General features: G+C 49.0%; 1 protein-coding gene across 1 annotated transcript in view; it reads right to left on the bottom strand.

Moving 5' to 3' along the window:
* Nucleotides 1–17,369, bottom strand: part of Galnt18 (polypeptide N-acetylgalactosaminyltransferase 18) — a 293,715-nt gene that overhangs the window by 119,667 nt on the left and 156,679 nt on the right. Inside the window, exon 3 of the mRNA XM_055627617.1 lies at nucleotides 10,858–11,024. Coding sequence (XP_055483592.1) covers nucleotides 10,858–11,024 — 167 coding nt within the window. The remainder of the gene's footprint in view (nucleotides 1–10,857; nucleotides 11,025–17,369) is intronic.

The following is a 17,369-nucleotide window of genomic DNA, read 5'->3' as shown; positions in this document are numbered from 1 at the left end:
CTTGGCTAGTTTATAAACAGAGTGGTCCAGGCCATCTTGATGTAGCTGGCTCATAGGGTTCTCATTAGCTGAGAAGCAGGTGCCTCATCCTCCAGGCACTGTCAGGGAAGTATTCTGGGGAGCCCTGATTCCCTAAGACAATTAACTTTATAAGAGAATAAGGCCAAAGGAGGCAATGGGTTACCTGCTGTAGCTTGCACTGTAGCTACCCACTGTAAGCTCCCCACCAGGCTTGCATCATTGTAGTGTGTCAGGACTTCATCCCAGTGGTTGATGAGAACAGAGGAGATGGTAGAAATATGCAGGACTGAGGTAGAGAAACTGAGGTCAGGGCTAGTCCGTAAACAGGCAGGGTCCTCAGGGTTCCACGTATCCCAGCATCTCTATGGGTGTAGATAGATCACAGCCTGGGAAGAGGGGCCCAGTATAACTACAGGAAACAGAGTCCAGTCCTCCTGAGGAAGAGTTGGCCAGCACCAGGTAAGGAGCTGGGGTCCCATGGAGAGGATAAGGGGGGCATCAAAGACAGGCCATTCCATACACCAAGAAAGTGGATTGGTGGTGAAACGGCAAAAGGTTTAGCACACAGCCCAATCAGAGAAGGGTAGGAGCAGCAGGTGCAGAGACCCTATGCAACAGCAGCCACATCTGGGCTAGGCCACCCCTTGCCAAGAGGCCATTGTTTCTCCCTGCAGAGGTAGGGCTGGTGGGCCACTGATACCTGGCACCTTGAGGGGTGTTACAGAGGCACTTCTGTGATACATGCATGAGCTAGGTGGGTATGGGATCTATTGCATCTTCCACGTGGCCCTAGTCTGAGTGTCAGGTGAAGGTACCACTTGCAGAAATTCACATGCGAGATCTGAGACAAACTGTCACAGTCTGAATGTGGGAGAAGTATGTGTCTCTGCATCTTGCTCATCTCAGAGCCACTGGCCACAGCAGGGCCTAGGCCTGGGGTTGGGCTTTAGTGAGCAGAGAATTGCAGGTGTGTGCTGCCTGCAGAAAATTAGGAACTCAAGAGCCAAACCAGTCAGTAAGGAAACTTGGAAATGCAGGCTGGATGGCAGCAGAGGACAGGCTGTGCGGCAGTCTGGGTGTGTCAGTTACTTTTGTCATGGCTGCAGCAAACACTTGACAAGAGAGACCTAAGGAAGGAAGGGCTCACTTGGCTCACAGTCTGAGGGTGCACAGTCCACCATGGCAGAGAAGTTGTTGTGGCAGGAGCTGAAGGCAGCCACTCAGATGGCACCTGCATTCAGGGAACAGACAGCAGCTGCCAGTGCTAGACTCTCTCTTCTTCATATTCAGTCTGGCCCCCCACTCCATGGGATGATGTTGCCCGCAGTTTAGTTCGTGTTTTCCCACCACATTGAACCCAGGGTAGAAATTCCCTCACAGGCATGCCCAGAGGTGATTGTAGATCGTGTCAAATTGACGATCAATGTTAATTATCACACGGAGTCATTCTCCAGACTACTGATGAACAATGTAGCATGCAGAAGCAACCCTAGGCAGCAACTGGACTCTTACAGAATGCAGTGTCTCACTACCTGAACCTCTAGGCTACTAAGGGCCTACTGCCAGTGTTGTGCATGGACAAGCCTGGTCCTGCTGCTCAAAGGACAGGGGTAGGTAGCGACAAAGTGCCTTAGTCTGAAGCAGACCAGGGAAGGCTGGGGCTGACAGCTTACATTGCTGGCTGTGTAAACACCTTTAAGCTGTATGAATCTTGGTTGTAATTCGCTTAGCTACATGGGACTCTTTAAGCTTCATAAAGGGTAAGACTATCGGACTGCTTTTGCCTCTGCTTTTCTTTTTTCTTTTTTAATTTTTGCAATTATTCTAGCTGCATGTAAAGCCACTGGTGGTTTTACAGGCCAGCATCTTTGAAACATTAAAAAGTGATTAGGCAGGCTCTGGGCCAAAGAATGGTGGAGACTTTTTTTTCTAAGAAGATGGAGGGGGACCAGCGGCTGACAGCAAGAAGTTCAGGAACAAGGCTTCTATTTTGTCATTACATGGTGACTGTCTTACTAGTCATGGAAACTGACAGTGACTCACAGTCCTGCAATGGCTCGTCATTCCTCTGGATTTGAAGGTGAAAGGTGGCAGAAGGCAGGGGATGGGACTCAATCCACTGTTTGCGGGGCTTTGTACTGATTACGGCTGCATACATAACTCACTACTACATGATTGTGTTGTATACAAGGCTCAATCCACACAAAAGCATTCACATGGCCATACACATATATGCATAAGCATGCCCAGACATACTACATATCATATATACACGGACATAGAGTTACACACACACACACACACACACACACACACACACACACACACACACACACAATGCCTTTTCTAATTCGAAGGTCACAGGATTAGCATGGTCACTAACTGTTCAATAGAAACTCAAAGCATCTGTGCCCCATGCCTCTCCTTACTGAACCCGGGAAGATTCCAGTGGAGGACACAGCCCATCCTGCTCACATTCCTTACTTTTCCTACATCATTGCCCAGTTTTGCTCTCTAAGAGGGGGTGGAGTTAAAGAACAAGAACAAAGGTCACACGCTCCGGCACTGAAACCCAGCCCAGGCTTGCCTAGGCCTGGGTGACCATGCTCACACAGGGTGAGGACGGGAGAAGTGGAGTGAGAACTGAGCAAGGAGACAACACGTGAGACCCTGATGCCAGCCAGGTTCTTTTTGAGTCAGAGCACTATGCGGCATGGCAGGCGGCCTGTCCAATGGTCAAGGCTAGGAAGCCATGCAGCCTGGCTCCCACTCTCACCTCTGTGCGACTTTGGAGAAGTAGCCTTGCTTCTCTGTGCCTGTTTTCCCATTCCATGAAGTCGCAATGATGGTGGCTCTTAGCACTATCGCAGGCCATGATTCATTTATGGGGTACACTTAAAATAGGCACAGGGCTCCATGAGCTGGGGGAGGGAAGGCCTGGGAAGGACTTAGTCTTTCTGGAGGCTACTGAAGGTCACTCTAGCTGAGGACCAGGCTAGACCAGCAGTCCTGGACACCGGGACCAGACACCCAGTCACCAATCTGAGGACCATTCCTAGCCGAACCTGCCTGTTGCCTTCCAGTGAAGCAGATCCTAGGCATCCTGTGCCTGCGAGGGGACTGAGGCCCTAGTCCATGTTGGAGTTTCAGAGCACAGACCCACCTTTTTCAGGTGTGTGGTTTGCACTTTGGCTGTGGTTTATCCTCCCCTGGAAGTGCTGAGAATCTTGGCTGTGCAAGGATAACCAGATAACATCTCATAAAATTCCCCAAGTAGCATGATAGAAAGAGACTGCAGGGTCTGGGTTTTCCTTGCTTTCTTTGGCCAGGGGCCCTGCCCACCTTTTTTTTTTCTCCTTGAATCTTAGCTTCATTGCCTATGTCCTGGGGGTTTTGTAGCTACTCTTTTACCCGCAAAATTGGCCAGGTGATTTCCAGAAGCTACACACACAGGTCCTGAGGTGACCAGTGCCGCGCCGCAGTCTTAGCCTGACTATCTCGGCTCATTGATCCTAAATATCATTCTTCCACTCACGCGAGCTAAAACACAGTGTGGTTAGGAGGGACCTGGGAACATGGAGACGCCCCCTCATCCAGCCTACTCTGTGGGATGCAAAATGAAGGGTAGCTTTCTGGAAGCAAATGGTCCCACTTTTGATTATTAAATCCTGGACCTAAGTGGTCAGAGTCTCCCCATTCCCACAAGACATGCTCTGGCACTGAAACCCAGCCCAGGCTTGCCTAGGCCTGGGTGACCATGCTCACACAGGGTGAGGACGGGAGAAGTGGAGTGAGAACTGAGCAAGGAGACAACATGTGAGATCCGGATGCCAGCCAGGTTCTGCCATGTATGCAGGGGCTTTGACAGACATCTTCTGCCCGCTGTAGTATCAGCTTCCTCCTAAGAGCCAGTGTGACGGTTCCTCTTCACTGTCAGCTAGGCTGGATTTAAAATCACCATGGAAACACTTCTGGGTGTGTCTGTGCATGTAATTTTAGAAAGGCTTAAATGAGGAGGAGGGCAGACCCATCCCGCATGTGGGTGGTGCCATCCTCTGCTCCGGGTTCTAGGTTGAATAAAAAGGAAAATGTAAGCGGAGAACTAGCATTCACCTCCGTTTGCTCCCCGACCATGGATGCTGTATGACCAGCTGCCTCATGCTGCTGCGGCCGTGCGTTCCCACCTGCTGGGCTGCCATCAGACCGTGCTCCAGAGTAAACCCCCTTCCCTAAACTGATTTATAAGGTATCTTGTTACAGCAGGATGGAGGTTCATGAAGGCGGTCAGCTAAGGTTGATGGGCTGAACCTGAGGCTCTTGGTAGCCTGTCGGTTGCAAGGACACAAAGGACAGCTCCATTTCTCTTGTCACTTGAATCCTACCTAGTCCTATCTCATCTCCGGGCAGCAGACATGAAAGACTCCATGTGAAAGTGGTCATAATGAAGACTAGATCCATGAGCAAGGGACAGCACAGCCTGGGAGAGAGGGACAGGACCACCAAAGCCCTCAAGGCCAGGGCATGCTGAAGACACTCTCTGGTCTTCAAGCAGAAGTAGAGAGCAAGTGTTGGGAATGGAAGGAGGCTGAGCAAGTGTCTGCCTAATCAAGAGCAGACTGAAGCCTCTAGGGAACGGGAGTCTTAAAAGGGGAGTTGACATTACCATTCCTTTGATGTGCTTAGTAACAAAATAAAGATTAACTTTGAAATTTCAGGAGTCGGAAAAGAAAGGCATATGATTTTATGTTTATAAAAAGAGGACCTGAATTCATAAATAAGACAGAGTACATGGGAAGAAGCCTATTGTTTGTCTCTATGTGGTTTTGTTTGTTGGAAGTGAATGTAGCCAGGCTATGGAACAGGGTGCTACCTGGATAGCTGGTGAGGGGACCTGAAAAAGTCACTGTCACCCAGAACCTGGCTCTGAACCCAGGACTGGGACATTGTGGAGCATGAATAAGCTCAGAGTCAAGTGACTTAAAAACTTGCTGCGGGAACCAATGAATGGGGGAACAAAGAGAATTGAAGGCAGAGATAACTCTATTGTATGAAAACTCTGGGGTTCTTTTCCCTCTGGAAGCCCAAGGTGACATCCCAGCCACAGTGAAAGGCCCACTGCAATTCATTGCAAAGGCCAAGAGGCTCAGAGCCTGTTCGAATCGTCTTCCTAAGATAATCGAGAGGCATCGAGAGCCTGGAGATATGCCTCACAGTTGTAGAGCTGAGCCTGCAGGGTGTGGCTAATCATGAGGATGACTTGCAGGAGATGGATTACACTGACCGTGGCAGGGAGGCTTGGTGGTCCTGCGGCCCTGAGGACGGGCACTGAGCTCAGGATAAGCTGGAGTCACGTCAAGAAAAGGCCCCTTCCTGCTCTGCATTCCATCCGCTACCTGTATTCGTACCTGGGTTGCAGCAAGTGGCCCTGCCCCAGCTCTGTGCCTGCTGGGAAGGAATCTGAGCCTGGCATAGCAGCCTTCTCTACTGCAGCATGAACAGCAACAACAGCTAGGCATGGAGACAGAGGGTTGCCAGTGCACTGGAGTGCCACTGTGCTCAGGTCTTCAGACCCCAGCTTCACTCAGCCTTGCAAGTAGTGGGCACTAGTCCACATGGGGGACACAGCTGGGGCACAGGTGCTTCTTCTTCCTGGAGCTTTCACGTGGTGTGTGTTTGTGTGTGTGTGTGTGTGTGTGTGTGTGTGTGTGTGGTGTGGTGTGCTGTACAGATAAATTAGCGAGAGGAAGCAGCTAAGTTCAGAGGGTAATAAGTGGCTATGGAGGAAAAGAAGTCAGGGAGGGTACAGGGTGCCAAGGACAGAGACGAGGGCTGCATTTAAACAGTACAGGTCACTGACAGCCCAAGTAAGAAAGTGCACCTTAGAGAAGCCCTGGAGAGACAATAGGGCAACGAATGAGGTGGGACTAAGAGTGTGTCAGGTGCAAGGCAAACATACACCAATGTCCTGAGGCAGGATGACACCTGGCATAAGTCTTCATGTTGCCAATTACAAGTAAACACTGACATTTAAGACTGCTACAAGGGAGCGACACATCCTAAGCTGAAGCCAGTCTCCGGAAAAGCAGGGCTGGTAGAGGAAGTAGCTGAGAAGATGAACTGAGGCCCCTCCGCAGGACCACTGGCAGAGCCTCAGGCCCTGGCTTTGGAAGGAGCTAATATTGGAGAGGCTTGGACGGAAGGAAGTATGGTTTCCTCTTCCTTTGTTTGAGGAAGCACAGGCTGAAGCAGAGAAGGCGGGGAGAGGAGGTACCAGCACACACAGAGACCCCAGTAAAGCTGGGAAGGAGGGCTCTGGGAGGAAGTCATTCCCAGGGCCCTGCACTGCTTAATTTAGGATTTTAAAAGCCCAAATTCTTCTATCATTCCTTATCTCTTCCAGGACTCTGAACAATCCCAGAGGTAGGAATTAAACATCTCACTTTTACAGATAAGGAGAATAGGGTTCACACAGGTTAAGAACACACTGGCAGGGAGACGATAGAGAGGGCTGGGACCGCAAGGCTGGCTGAGTGTCAAGCTCTGTGCTTTCCCATCATGGTGATGCCTTTACACAGTGTCTGAGTACCTGTCACCTCCACCAGCTGTGTCGTGTTATTATTGCCTCTTTAACCTGTCCCTCAGTCCCCTTAGCACTCTGTCACTTACACAGAACCTTTGCTCCCTTTGCCCCTGCTGTTCTCAGGGGCTCTGTCAGACAGACAAGGCAAGGAGTGGCTCAAAGGTCTCTACAGGGCACATAAAAAACCCCAAGCCAACAAGTGACCAAAAAGGGACATATCTCCTTCCTCCATCTTTGTACTTAAGGTGGGAACTTGAACGGATAGGTCATACTCCTGCAATGTTTGCAGAGCTAAGCTGAGTCCACCTGATGAACTTGTGACCGTCTTTACTGAGGGTCACAATGCCTGACAGGGCAGCTTCACAGACAGCTCAGGGTGGAGACACAGCCACTGGGCCAGGCTGAGCCACTAGGATGTGTCCTTAGAGCAGAGGTGAACCTTTCTTAGTGTGTCTCTCTCCTATCCCTCTTGCCACCTTCAGCTGGCCAGGACCATCCCTCTGCTGGTCACACCCTGCCCCATTCCACACAGGGGCACTCTAATCTTGGATCAGTGCTGGCCACAGGGTGCTAGGACTGAGCTCAAGGCTGTGATGCCCTCTGCTGCCTTCACTGCCTCCAGCAGACTCTATTCTTCCTCTGCATCTTAGGATTGGGGAGCAGAGGAATCCTTTGTTCTCTTTGGTATCTACACCCCAGACCTAACTTATCCCACTTCTGTAGAGCCTCTCTTCAGTGCCCATGACTCCAGGGTCTCTTCAGACCCATTTAATCACTACAGAAATGGCCTGGACCCCCAGCTCCCCAAGTTCACCAAAGTGCTTTCGATATGCAGTCAGGGTCTTGAGAGCAGCTTGCCTCTAAAGGAGAAAGAATAGAACAAGGTACAATAGAATTGAATACCACAGCACAGAATACAGTGGCAAATGGCAGAACGTTTTGTGCATTGTAAGAGTGGGTATTGTTTCTTAGAAGCTCTGCTTCAATCAGGGGTGGTGTGTGCAGGGGCATGAATAGGCGTGTTATCCTGGGTCAGATGGAAACTTACTTCTTGCTGTAGATGCTGCTGCTGCTGCTGTAAATTTTTATTTTGGGGAAACACTGCTTCAGCCCCTTACCTTAGCTGGTGATCCTCCCTTGGCATCAAATCTCTCACAGTGAATTTCCCCCTCCCTGCTTCCCCTTCTGCTTCCAGCTTCTCACCCCCAGCCTTGTATGGCCACTGCTATTTCAAGGCTCCCAGAGCCCAGATCTTCCAGATCCAAATGCTTCTTTCTTCTCAGACTCATTACCATCCAGCTGCCTGTAGCTCTTTCATTCCACAAATCTTCACTGTGTGGAGGAACACAAGCTTCTGATTCCCCTGTGGTTTCTATTCTGCCACCAGCTGTCACGACCCATCTTCTCCTTCCAGGTCCTGACTCTCTCACATTCAATGCCCTCTCAAGCTTCTGGGCTCTTATCTTACTCCTCTCTTCGAACACCCCATCTTCCCAGTTGGGGCTTCTTTACCCAACATAGGAGACTCTGATTCAGGACTCCTAGCCTCCTCTGAGGTTCACAGTGTTCTGGTCTCCTGGGAAAGGAGCAGGGCCAGGCTGGGACAGCACTGACAGACTCAGTTCACAGTCATAAGGTTGTTTGGGCATTTGGGCAACCATCTCCTCTATTTGCAGAGACTGAGCAGAGAGGGCCTTTTCCCACCTCTCCTCCACTGCAGGAAGCATCCAAGAACCCACACCTCAGCCTGAGAGTCCTTCCCTCCACACTGCACAGTGACATTGTGCAGAGTGTGAAGGCATGTTAGTCCATTCATCCAGCCTGTCAGTCGGAGCTGTGGCTTGTTAAGGATGCTTTAAAAACAGCAATTTCCAGACCCTGCTTCCAATTTAAGGAAGTAGAATCTCATGGAAGAGGTTTGGGATGGTTTTAAAATCATCATCATTTCAACACAGGGCAACATTATACAGTCCTGGCCGGCATGGAACTTGCTCTGTAGATCAGGTTAGCCTTAAACTCACAGAGATCCACCTGCTTCTGTCTCTGGAGTGCTGGAAATATAGGCATGAAACACCACATCTAGCTTAACATTGTTATTTTTGAGTAAGTAAAAACACAGGGTGTAGAAGGTCTCATGCACCCTCATCCCAGCTTCCTCAATGCCAACATTTTTTAAAAATTATTTTTGTGGCACTGAGGAGGGGGCCTGGAGCCTTGTGCATGCCAAGCAAGTGCACGACCAGTGAGCTACATCCCACAGCCCATCAGTAACTTTGTGCATACCACATACGGCCGATACCTCAGTCAGGATACAGGGTGCTGAGGCTCTGGTTCACACAGCCTGTTTGGGTTTCCCTAGGATGCAGCCACCCACTTGGGTATGTTCAGCGAGCTAGATGCAGCTTTGTCGCCTGTGCATTTGAGTGTAGTCACCCCTGCATCTGAGCTACTTCACCGAACCACTGCTGTCAGAGGCCCTAGGGGTTTGGAAGCTCCTAAGAACGGTTTTCCATGCGCGTCATTCCTGGGTAGTCACTGCACCAGCACACTGCTCTGCCACCTCCTTGTCCCACGACAATGCCCGCATCACCTTGCCTTGAAACTTCAAGTCATCAGTGCCCTGCCGTTTTTTGCCCCATCTGTCCATGTCAGGTCCCACAAACTCTTCCTCTGTGATGTCTCTCAGGCTTATGTGTTGTTCTCAGTCCTCCTGGTCTTGGACTTCTGGTTGCCCTTCTGCAGGAGCCTCCTTACCCACGTTCCTTCCTCCAGAGGCCCTTTTCTCACCCAGGGTCAAACGGCACAGACAAGCCTCTCCTTTGCTCAGCCTTCAACCTCTCACTCTGCTTACCAAAACCATCTGATGGTTTTACTAGCATTGACAGAATAAGGTCTACATGTTAAAAATTCATATAAGAAATCCTCCACATCTGACACTAAGTTTCTTAGAATGCCAGCAGGCATCCCTTTGCTTTTTCCACAGATTAAAGACAAGTGCTATCTCTTCCTTTAGTCTGTGATAAATGTATCAGAGTGGGATTTGGGGTATCTTTTATTTGGAAATGCCCTCACCTGTGGGAGTGAGGTACTTCCATCCTTCACCTCCTCATGTGATATGAGAAGTAGGGTGCACAGCACTCTGCAGAATCCTTTCACTGAATCTTCAGCGAGATGTTTGTTGGTGGGTACTAACAGAGATGGAGGCTGGGCCTTTTCTACCTCCCTCCTGACCACCTCTTTCAGAATGGCATTGACAACCTTCTCACACTGTTGATGCCCCTTCCTTTCTGCCCTTGGAACAATGAAGCAAGTAAATCACAAGCGCCTCCTTTGGAAAGCTCCTGAATCGCCTCACAGCTCTGCTCCTCTGGTCCTTACCTCACGATGAGAAAATGAAAAGGGAAACTCCACTTATTGAGATGAAAGGCATTTCAATTATCTGATATGTTTCAGCTTTAATTGATAACAAATCAAAAATTGTCCACCTCATTACAGCAACTCATTCATCGGGAATTTACTACCTACGCCCCAGAAAGCCTGAAAGACAAGGCCAAGTTCACGGGCTTGTGATCCAGTCACACATGGCCGATTATTCTTAAAGTCAATGCATTATCACAAGCATATTTGCAGATGTGCTCCTGCTGAGAGTACTGATGTCTAAGCTGTGCACACCTGATCTTTAAGTAGGAGGAGTCTGGGAGCTTATGAGAGTGAGAATCAGAGGGTGTGGAACATGCACCAGAGGCGGCAGCTGGAGAAAGAGACACGCTCAAGAGTTCAGTAAGGCGCTTGCAGGGGAGCCTTTCCAGGGACAGGGGACAGGCATCAGAGGGCACCCAGTGATTCACAAAGATGTCCAACAGTGGCATTGCTTTCATTTGTTCACATCGATCAACATCCCCACCATCATCACCATCATCCTCATTCTTGCTGGCAAAACAACTACAAACCATCATCCAAGTGGAGGTGAGGACCACCACCAAAGAGATGATGCTGCATAGGAAACCATCACCATGTAAGAGGCGAAGGATAGACTCAAGCCGTTCCATCTCCTCACATTGCATTGGAATGCTAGGAAAGACAGCGGTTAGCCACTGAAGACCCGACCCCTCTGGGGCGCACTTCCCAAGCAGTGACCATCATGAATATATCTCCGAGGTGACACCTCCTAGATGGAACAGCCATTGAGAACCTTGAGAAATGAAAACCCAAAGCTGAAGACTCTTATCGGGCGTCGCAGGGAGAGGGACACTCACCGTTGCTGCTGTTGTCATCCACCAGGATGATCTCCTTGAGCAGGTGTGGTGGCGTGCGCTCCATGGCCGAGTGGATGGATCGCAGCAGCACCGAGAGGGCCTCGTTGACGAAGATGAACACGATGCTCACCTCTGGCAGGCTGTCAGGAAAGGAGAGGTTGCGGCACCTGAGAAGAAGAATGGCTCAGCTTTTGGACCTGCTGGTGACACCACGGGAGTCACACAGGGTATGGGCTTACCCCCAAACTTCCTCAGCTCTTCTGGTGGGATCAGGAGCCCAGATTCGCCTCAAGGCCTCATCTCTGGTATGCTGAAGTTGGATCTTACCCAAGCGGCAGAAATCTACAGCTACTGAGGGCTTGTTCCACCAGCTCACAAGAATGGGTTGGTGGCCATGCCAGCTGTACAGCGGGACCTGAGCACTGGGCACAAGGCTTCTTAAGACTTCTTACAACCATAAGCCCTTCTTACCTGGGAAATGTTTACGTGACACTGAGTATATAGGTACCTAAAATAGGTATTTAAGTCAAAATTTAATGATAAATCATTACAAATTATCTTAAAACAATTCTTTGGTATGCACATAAATTCACCATTTATTAAAGACAGTGGAAACCGAGTGATCTCCATATGCTTGTCTTTTCAGCACAATCCAAAGGCACACTAAACTTACTCGTGAGTGGTGGTGGTCAGGATATAAAGGCAGTTCTGCTGTCTGTAATGCATTTCTACGCAAACTGAAGCCTTGCGATTTGTATCACACAACAATCTTGAACTTGAGCCTCTGTTTCAGGGAACACCCATTGGTGCTATGTGGCCTCGGGGTATATATGGTGCAAACTGCCTATTTAGGTGTTCAGAACCAAAGGCTGCAGTGAAATTTGTGTGACAGCACAGGTGGGTGCCTGCAGAAATTTCTTAGATTCATCATGAGTTTGAATTTTAAACTAAGCTGTGGTTCTTGCATTCATAACTCTTTCACTCTTTTTATATCTTTCACAACCCCCACATTTTATTATGGGTACATGATCCATAGGGTAAGAAGCTTTGATCTAGTATAGCACACAGCCAATGGCAGGTTCTCTCAGAACATTTGCCAAAAGGATGGCTCTGCATTTCTAAACCAGCAGAATGAAAAACACAGCCAGAAAGAAGTCTTAGTGTTTGTAAAGGTGGTCAGACCTCAGGCGACCAGCTTTAGGAGGGAGCTTTGACTCCACCCAGAGACATGTCTCTGTTAAAGCCACTCTCCTTCCCTGCAGGGAGTGTTCCCCACATCCCATTCATCCAGGGCCCCAAAAGGAAGTCAAAGTCAGACTCCCAACACTGATGAGAGATGAAAGGACCAAGCCTAATGCCACTCATAGCTGAGAGGTCCCCACTAATGGCTACCACAGAAGCCCTCTACCATAGTAGAATTCTAACTCTGGCCCTCTTACATCTGCACCAAACTCTTCCCTGAGGAAGAAATGGCCACAAAAGGAGTTGCCCCTAACTGGCCATTCCCCCAGCTTCCTCGAGCCATTGGGGGAAACCCTTATTTGTCCAGAGGCTATAAGTCTTTCTGTGAGAGAAGAGGACCAAAGAGCCGTGAAAGCATAGCCCTCAAGAGGCCAGACAACAAGAAGAGCACACATCCCAGGGGTAATTCTTTCCACCAAAAGCACAGGCTTCATGGGCAAGAACCCTGCTGGTGGCCTGCCCTGACTTAAATGAAAAGCTGTTCCAGAAGGTCTTGAGTCTCACCCTCAAGAGAGCAGAATGAAAGGGAGAGCCCCAGGCGTGGGGAAGAAGCTGCCCACACCTGTCACCTGTCACCTGTCACCAAAAGCTCCAGGGGTTTCAGGCTGGTGGCCGTGTTACATTGTTCCAAGATTGGGGTACAGCCAAGTTAGAACACCCTGTAATGAGCGTAAGAGCGCAGTGTTTCTGCTCACAGTAATTAAAGTGCTGCAGGATAGGAATGGGCCTGCGCTTCTTAATGAGGAAGGCTGCAGGATAACCAGACTGAGCAATTTGGAGAAATCACCATGGGGCCCCAGCCTGCTCAAGAGCAGGAGATTAATAAACGAAAATCACCGTCTCTATGGTTACCAGAAATTTACAGAAACTTCTCCCATTCTATTTCCAGCTCTCCTTCCCTCTCACCAAAGGGAGGTGGAGGAGGGAAAGGAGTTGAGCCTCTTCCTAAATCTACTTCACACTCGCAAATTTAATACAACCATCAAGTTAACAGGCTGGCATAGCACGCTTTCATTCTTGTACTTAATAACTACGCACTGGGTTTAGTACACCTGGTAGGGATGATGACAGGCACTGGGACACAATGGGACACAGACGAAATTCTTGTCCTCATGAGACTTATGCTTTGACAAGAGAAATGAACGATCGTGGAAGTGAGTTGATGCAAACGTTCAGATGAAAAGCAGCACAGGGGACTGTGGACATCATGATGTCTGGAGTAGAAAAGAGTAGAAAAGAAGCCCTCTATGAAGAGGGGAGATTTGGCCAGACTCTACAGTGTTTAAGAGTGGGTCATGCCAAGTTCTCATAGGACCCAGGGGACAGTGATGTGGCTGGAGAGGAGACAAGCAGCCTGCCTAACCACAGTGAAGGGATGAATGTCTTCAGCTCATCAGACCCTTTCCAAAGACTGTTTTGTCTTTCCTTATTGCGAATGCAGTTTTAATAACAATACTGAGAAAGTTTGTGGAAGACAGCCAAGTAGTTCTGTTGGCTAGAACTTATGATGGGCAACCAACACCAGGCAGCCGAGCCTTCCATGGACAAAGAAACAGAATACTATCATATGCATTGCTTGATACCTTCATGTTAAAAGTAGTGCCTCACAGGCCTGCCAAGATGGCTTGGCAGTTAAGAACATTTGCTGCTCTTCCAAAGAACCTGAGTTCAGTTCCCCAAAGTCCACATAAGGCAGAATCCACAGCATCTCTGGCCTCTTCTAACAGTTCAACAGATGTCACACACACACACACACACACACACACACACACACACACAGAGAGAGAGAGAGAGAGAGAGAGAGAGAAAGAGAGATAAAAACAGCTTAAACAAAAGTAATGCTATACATAGCATTACTGATACTGTGCTATACATAGCACACTGATTCTTGATTTTAATATTTTCAAGTGAAGTGGACAGCTCCCAATGAGGTCGCTATGTGGTCCAGTTTCACTGTCCTCCCTGCTAAATCTCATAAGCAATGAGGGTGTAGCTCTAGACCCCTGTACCCGACCTGTGTTTTTCAGAGACAGAGTTAACCACCTTCCCCAGTCCCTTCCTTTATTTCTGAACATGGCTACCTAGACTCCTCCTTCCAAGAAAAGCTGTTTAAGTTTCCCCTGTGGCAACCTGGTCTCTGTGAGTCAGTCTCATGGTGATCATTCTTCAACCATAATCAAAATGTTATGGTTATCTTACAATTAAAAACCCATTGATCACCATTTTCATAAGAAAGACGTTCAAACCCAGGGTTTTTCTGGAGGAACTCATGTACCTAACAGAACTCCTAATATGCCATGTCATATCCACACTTGTTTATAATCTCTCACTGAGCACCAATGAACATAGCACCATGAGAGCAAAGATTGTCAACTTTGCTGCCCTGCCACCTCCAACAAGGACCTGGCACATAGCAGTGGTCAGTCAGCGCTTAGACATCAAACAGAGTACAATAGGCATTTATTTTCTGCGCGGCCTCTGCCTTGTCTGCACAGCACAGATCTCTCTCATCAGGCCCTCTCTCCAACAACAGGTTCTTCTTTGCATGTGTTTCCTTTCACTGTATTTATGTGAAGAGCCCCAGCTCTTCACAGCTTCCACTAAGCGGTCCCTTCAGGTCAAACTGCCTAACCTTTTGACTCTTCCTTTTCCATTTTTACTAAGAACCTGCTCAGGTGGGGTTCTCACAACACGTGGCACCTTGTCCCTCCCCACTTCAGTTTTCCCACACCTACGTGAAAGAGGGTCCGGGTGAAGCACCACCAGTCAAGGTGGTCATATCTAGTGCAGCACGTGGAGGTACCTGGACACCCTACTCAGCTTTGCCTGTCAGTCACACAATCTTAGACAAGCCACTCATCTCTCTCACGTTTTCACACGATTGCCCAAACGTCTTTCGCTGAGCAAACTTCAGGCTCGTTTATGATCCATGCAGTGAACAACACCCACCTGAGGAAATGATCTGCACACGCTGCCTCCCTCCCACGCAGCACCTTGTCACCACCAGCCATTACAAGGGGTACCCCTGGCCACTACAGCAACTAGGCCAGACGGTTTGCCTGGAATTTTCTCAACTTTACAACAATGACTGCTTCACACAAGCTAGGAGGGCTGGCCACCCCGTCCCTGAACCATGAGTTTCTTGAGGACTGAGAATGGCCTTGCCTACAACCTCCTATCACTGCCCAGGGCAGTGACCAGCAACCCCACTCCCCACCTCACATACACACAGTCATGGTTCTGCTCAACATTGAAGCCGAGCTTGCACAGATGAGGGAAGGAAACAAAAAGAGAGAAGAAAGAAAGAATGAATCGGGCAAAATGTTCATATACTTGCTGGTCACAGCCCTTCATTGTCATTTCAGGATGCCAGACTAGGAACAGACGGCTGCTTCTGGGGCCCTGCAACAGAAACATACTTCCAAGAAACATCACGGAGGAAGATGATGATGGATGTAAGCTCTGGGTGCCTGCCTTAGACTCCAGCTGGCTTCTCCTGTCAGCCCAGCAACCTTCCTGCAGACTTGCTCTCACATGCACACTGCTGAGATGATCTAGTCTTACATATGGTTTGACTGCAGTGTCTCCCACATGCTCATGCATTGAATGCTTGGCCTCTGGTTGGGAGAGGACTGGAGCATGACTTTCAAGGTTATATTTGATCTCTAATTCCCTCCTCACGCTCTTCTTCCGGTCCATCACAAGATGAACATCGCTTCCTCCCCATGCTCCAGTTGCCATGACAATGGGCTGAAACCTCTGAAACAGTAAGTCAAAACAAACCCTTCTCTTGGATAATTTTTATTCCGTGGTTTGGTCCCAAGCAAGTGAAAGTAATGAGCACAGCTAGCACCTGGGTCCTCTAGGATGAGGTCACCAGGTCTTCTGGTCCACACCTTCCCAGTTAGGAAGTTTTCCCAGAGTGTTACTCAGCTTGACACCGCTGTTACAAACAGCTGAGAGAAGTCAAGAAGGACTTGAAGGGAGGAAAGGTATATTTTATCTCTTGATCCCTGAGAGTTCAGCCTATGGTCATTTGGCCCTGTTGCTGTCACAGCAGTGTGCCATAGAGGAAACTAGTAGAGGGAAGCTATTTGCCTCATGGTGGGCAGGAAGAAAAGATCAACAAGGCACTGTCCCAGTATGTCCTTCAAATGTGCACCGCCAATAACCCAACCTCCTTCTGCGAGGTCCCACCCTGAGGGTTTTGCTACTTTCCAATAGCACCATGGACTGTTCATCAAACCCTCATCACATGGGCCTTTGAGGGCATACTACATACAAACTAGCTCAGAGCCACCCTCCCACGCGTCCTGATGGCTGTCTCTGCTCTCTCCACCCCTGCATCACTCCTCTAGTGAAGGACATGAGGACTGCAATGTAAAGACACTACATGAATGTCACCAACCTGCCCTTATTTAAGGACACTTAACTGTACAACAGCCAGGCCTGGCTTGAGAAGAGGCACTTTCCCCTGTAAAATTAAGCCATAAAAAGTTACCTTTTTATTTTCACTCTTGCTCAATGTCAAGCTGTTTCCCACTGGAGATAAAAACAAGGTGTAGCTGATGGGGAGTGTTGGGACTGTCTAATAAGCTGAATTGATGGTCCCGATAAACTCCACTTCATTGATCTCAGCACACAGAAAGAGATGCAGGGACAAGAAACTTAAGGAGCCTCTCTGCAGATTTATCCCCAGGTTGTTTTGAGTCACCTCCAAGACAAATTTCTATCAAGAGTTTGGGTGTCATTATCTATGAGAGGAACGGAAGCAGACCCCTGAATGAAACCATGTCCAGCTCTTGGCCATCAAATGAGTCCTTGTGTCCTGTAGCTGGGCAACCCCAGAAGGTGACCTTTCTTTCACCTCAGCAAACGGACACAATCATTGTCCACAAGATGATTCATGGGGCAGTTTGACCTGCCAGGTGGGAGGATGGGACACAGCGCTTCCAGAATGAGGTCAGAGGTGACTGCCAATGCACTTTGGGGACAGGGCTTTTCTGTGCCAGAGTTCCGGGGTGCAACACAGGGTCCTGATGACACTCTAAAGTAACCACTCCCTGAGGGAAGTTGTCCTGGCTACTTTTCCCAAACTTCTCCCAGATATCCTAATTGTTAGCCACCTAGAGCATAAGCCCAGGGGGACCGCATAGCCCTCAAGAGCAGCAACAACTGGCTACTGCTGGTCCTAGAGAGTACCCATGTCCTTACACCAGCCACTATCCTCCGTGGACCCACATAATATGCACGGTGTTCCTGTGACCTCA

The sequence above is a fragment of the Psammomys obesus genome, unplaced genomic scaffold (assembly GCF_907164565.1).
Source record: "Psammomys obesus unplaced genomic scaffold, mPsaObe1.curated_primary_1811, whole genome shotgun sequence".
NCBI classification, from domain to species: Eukaryota; Metazoa; Chordata; class Mammalia; order Rodentia; family Muridae; genus Psammomys; species Psammomys obesus.
This window is presented reverse-complemented; position numbering and strand designations above follow the sequence as displayed.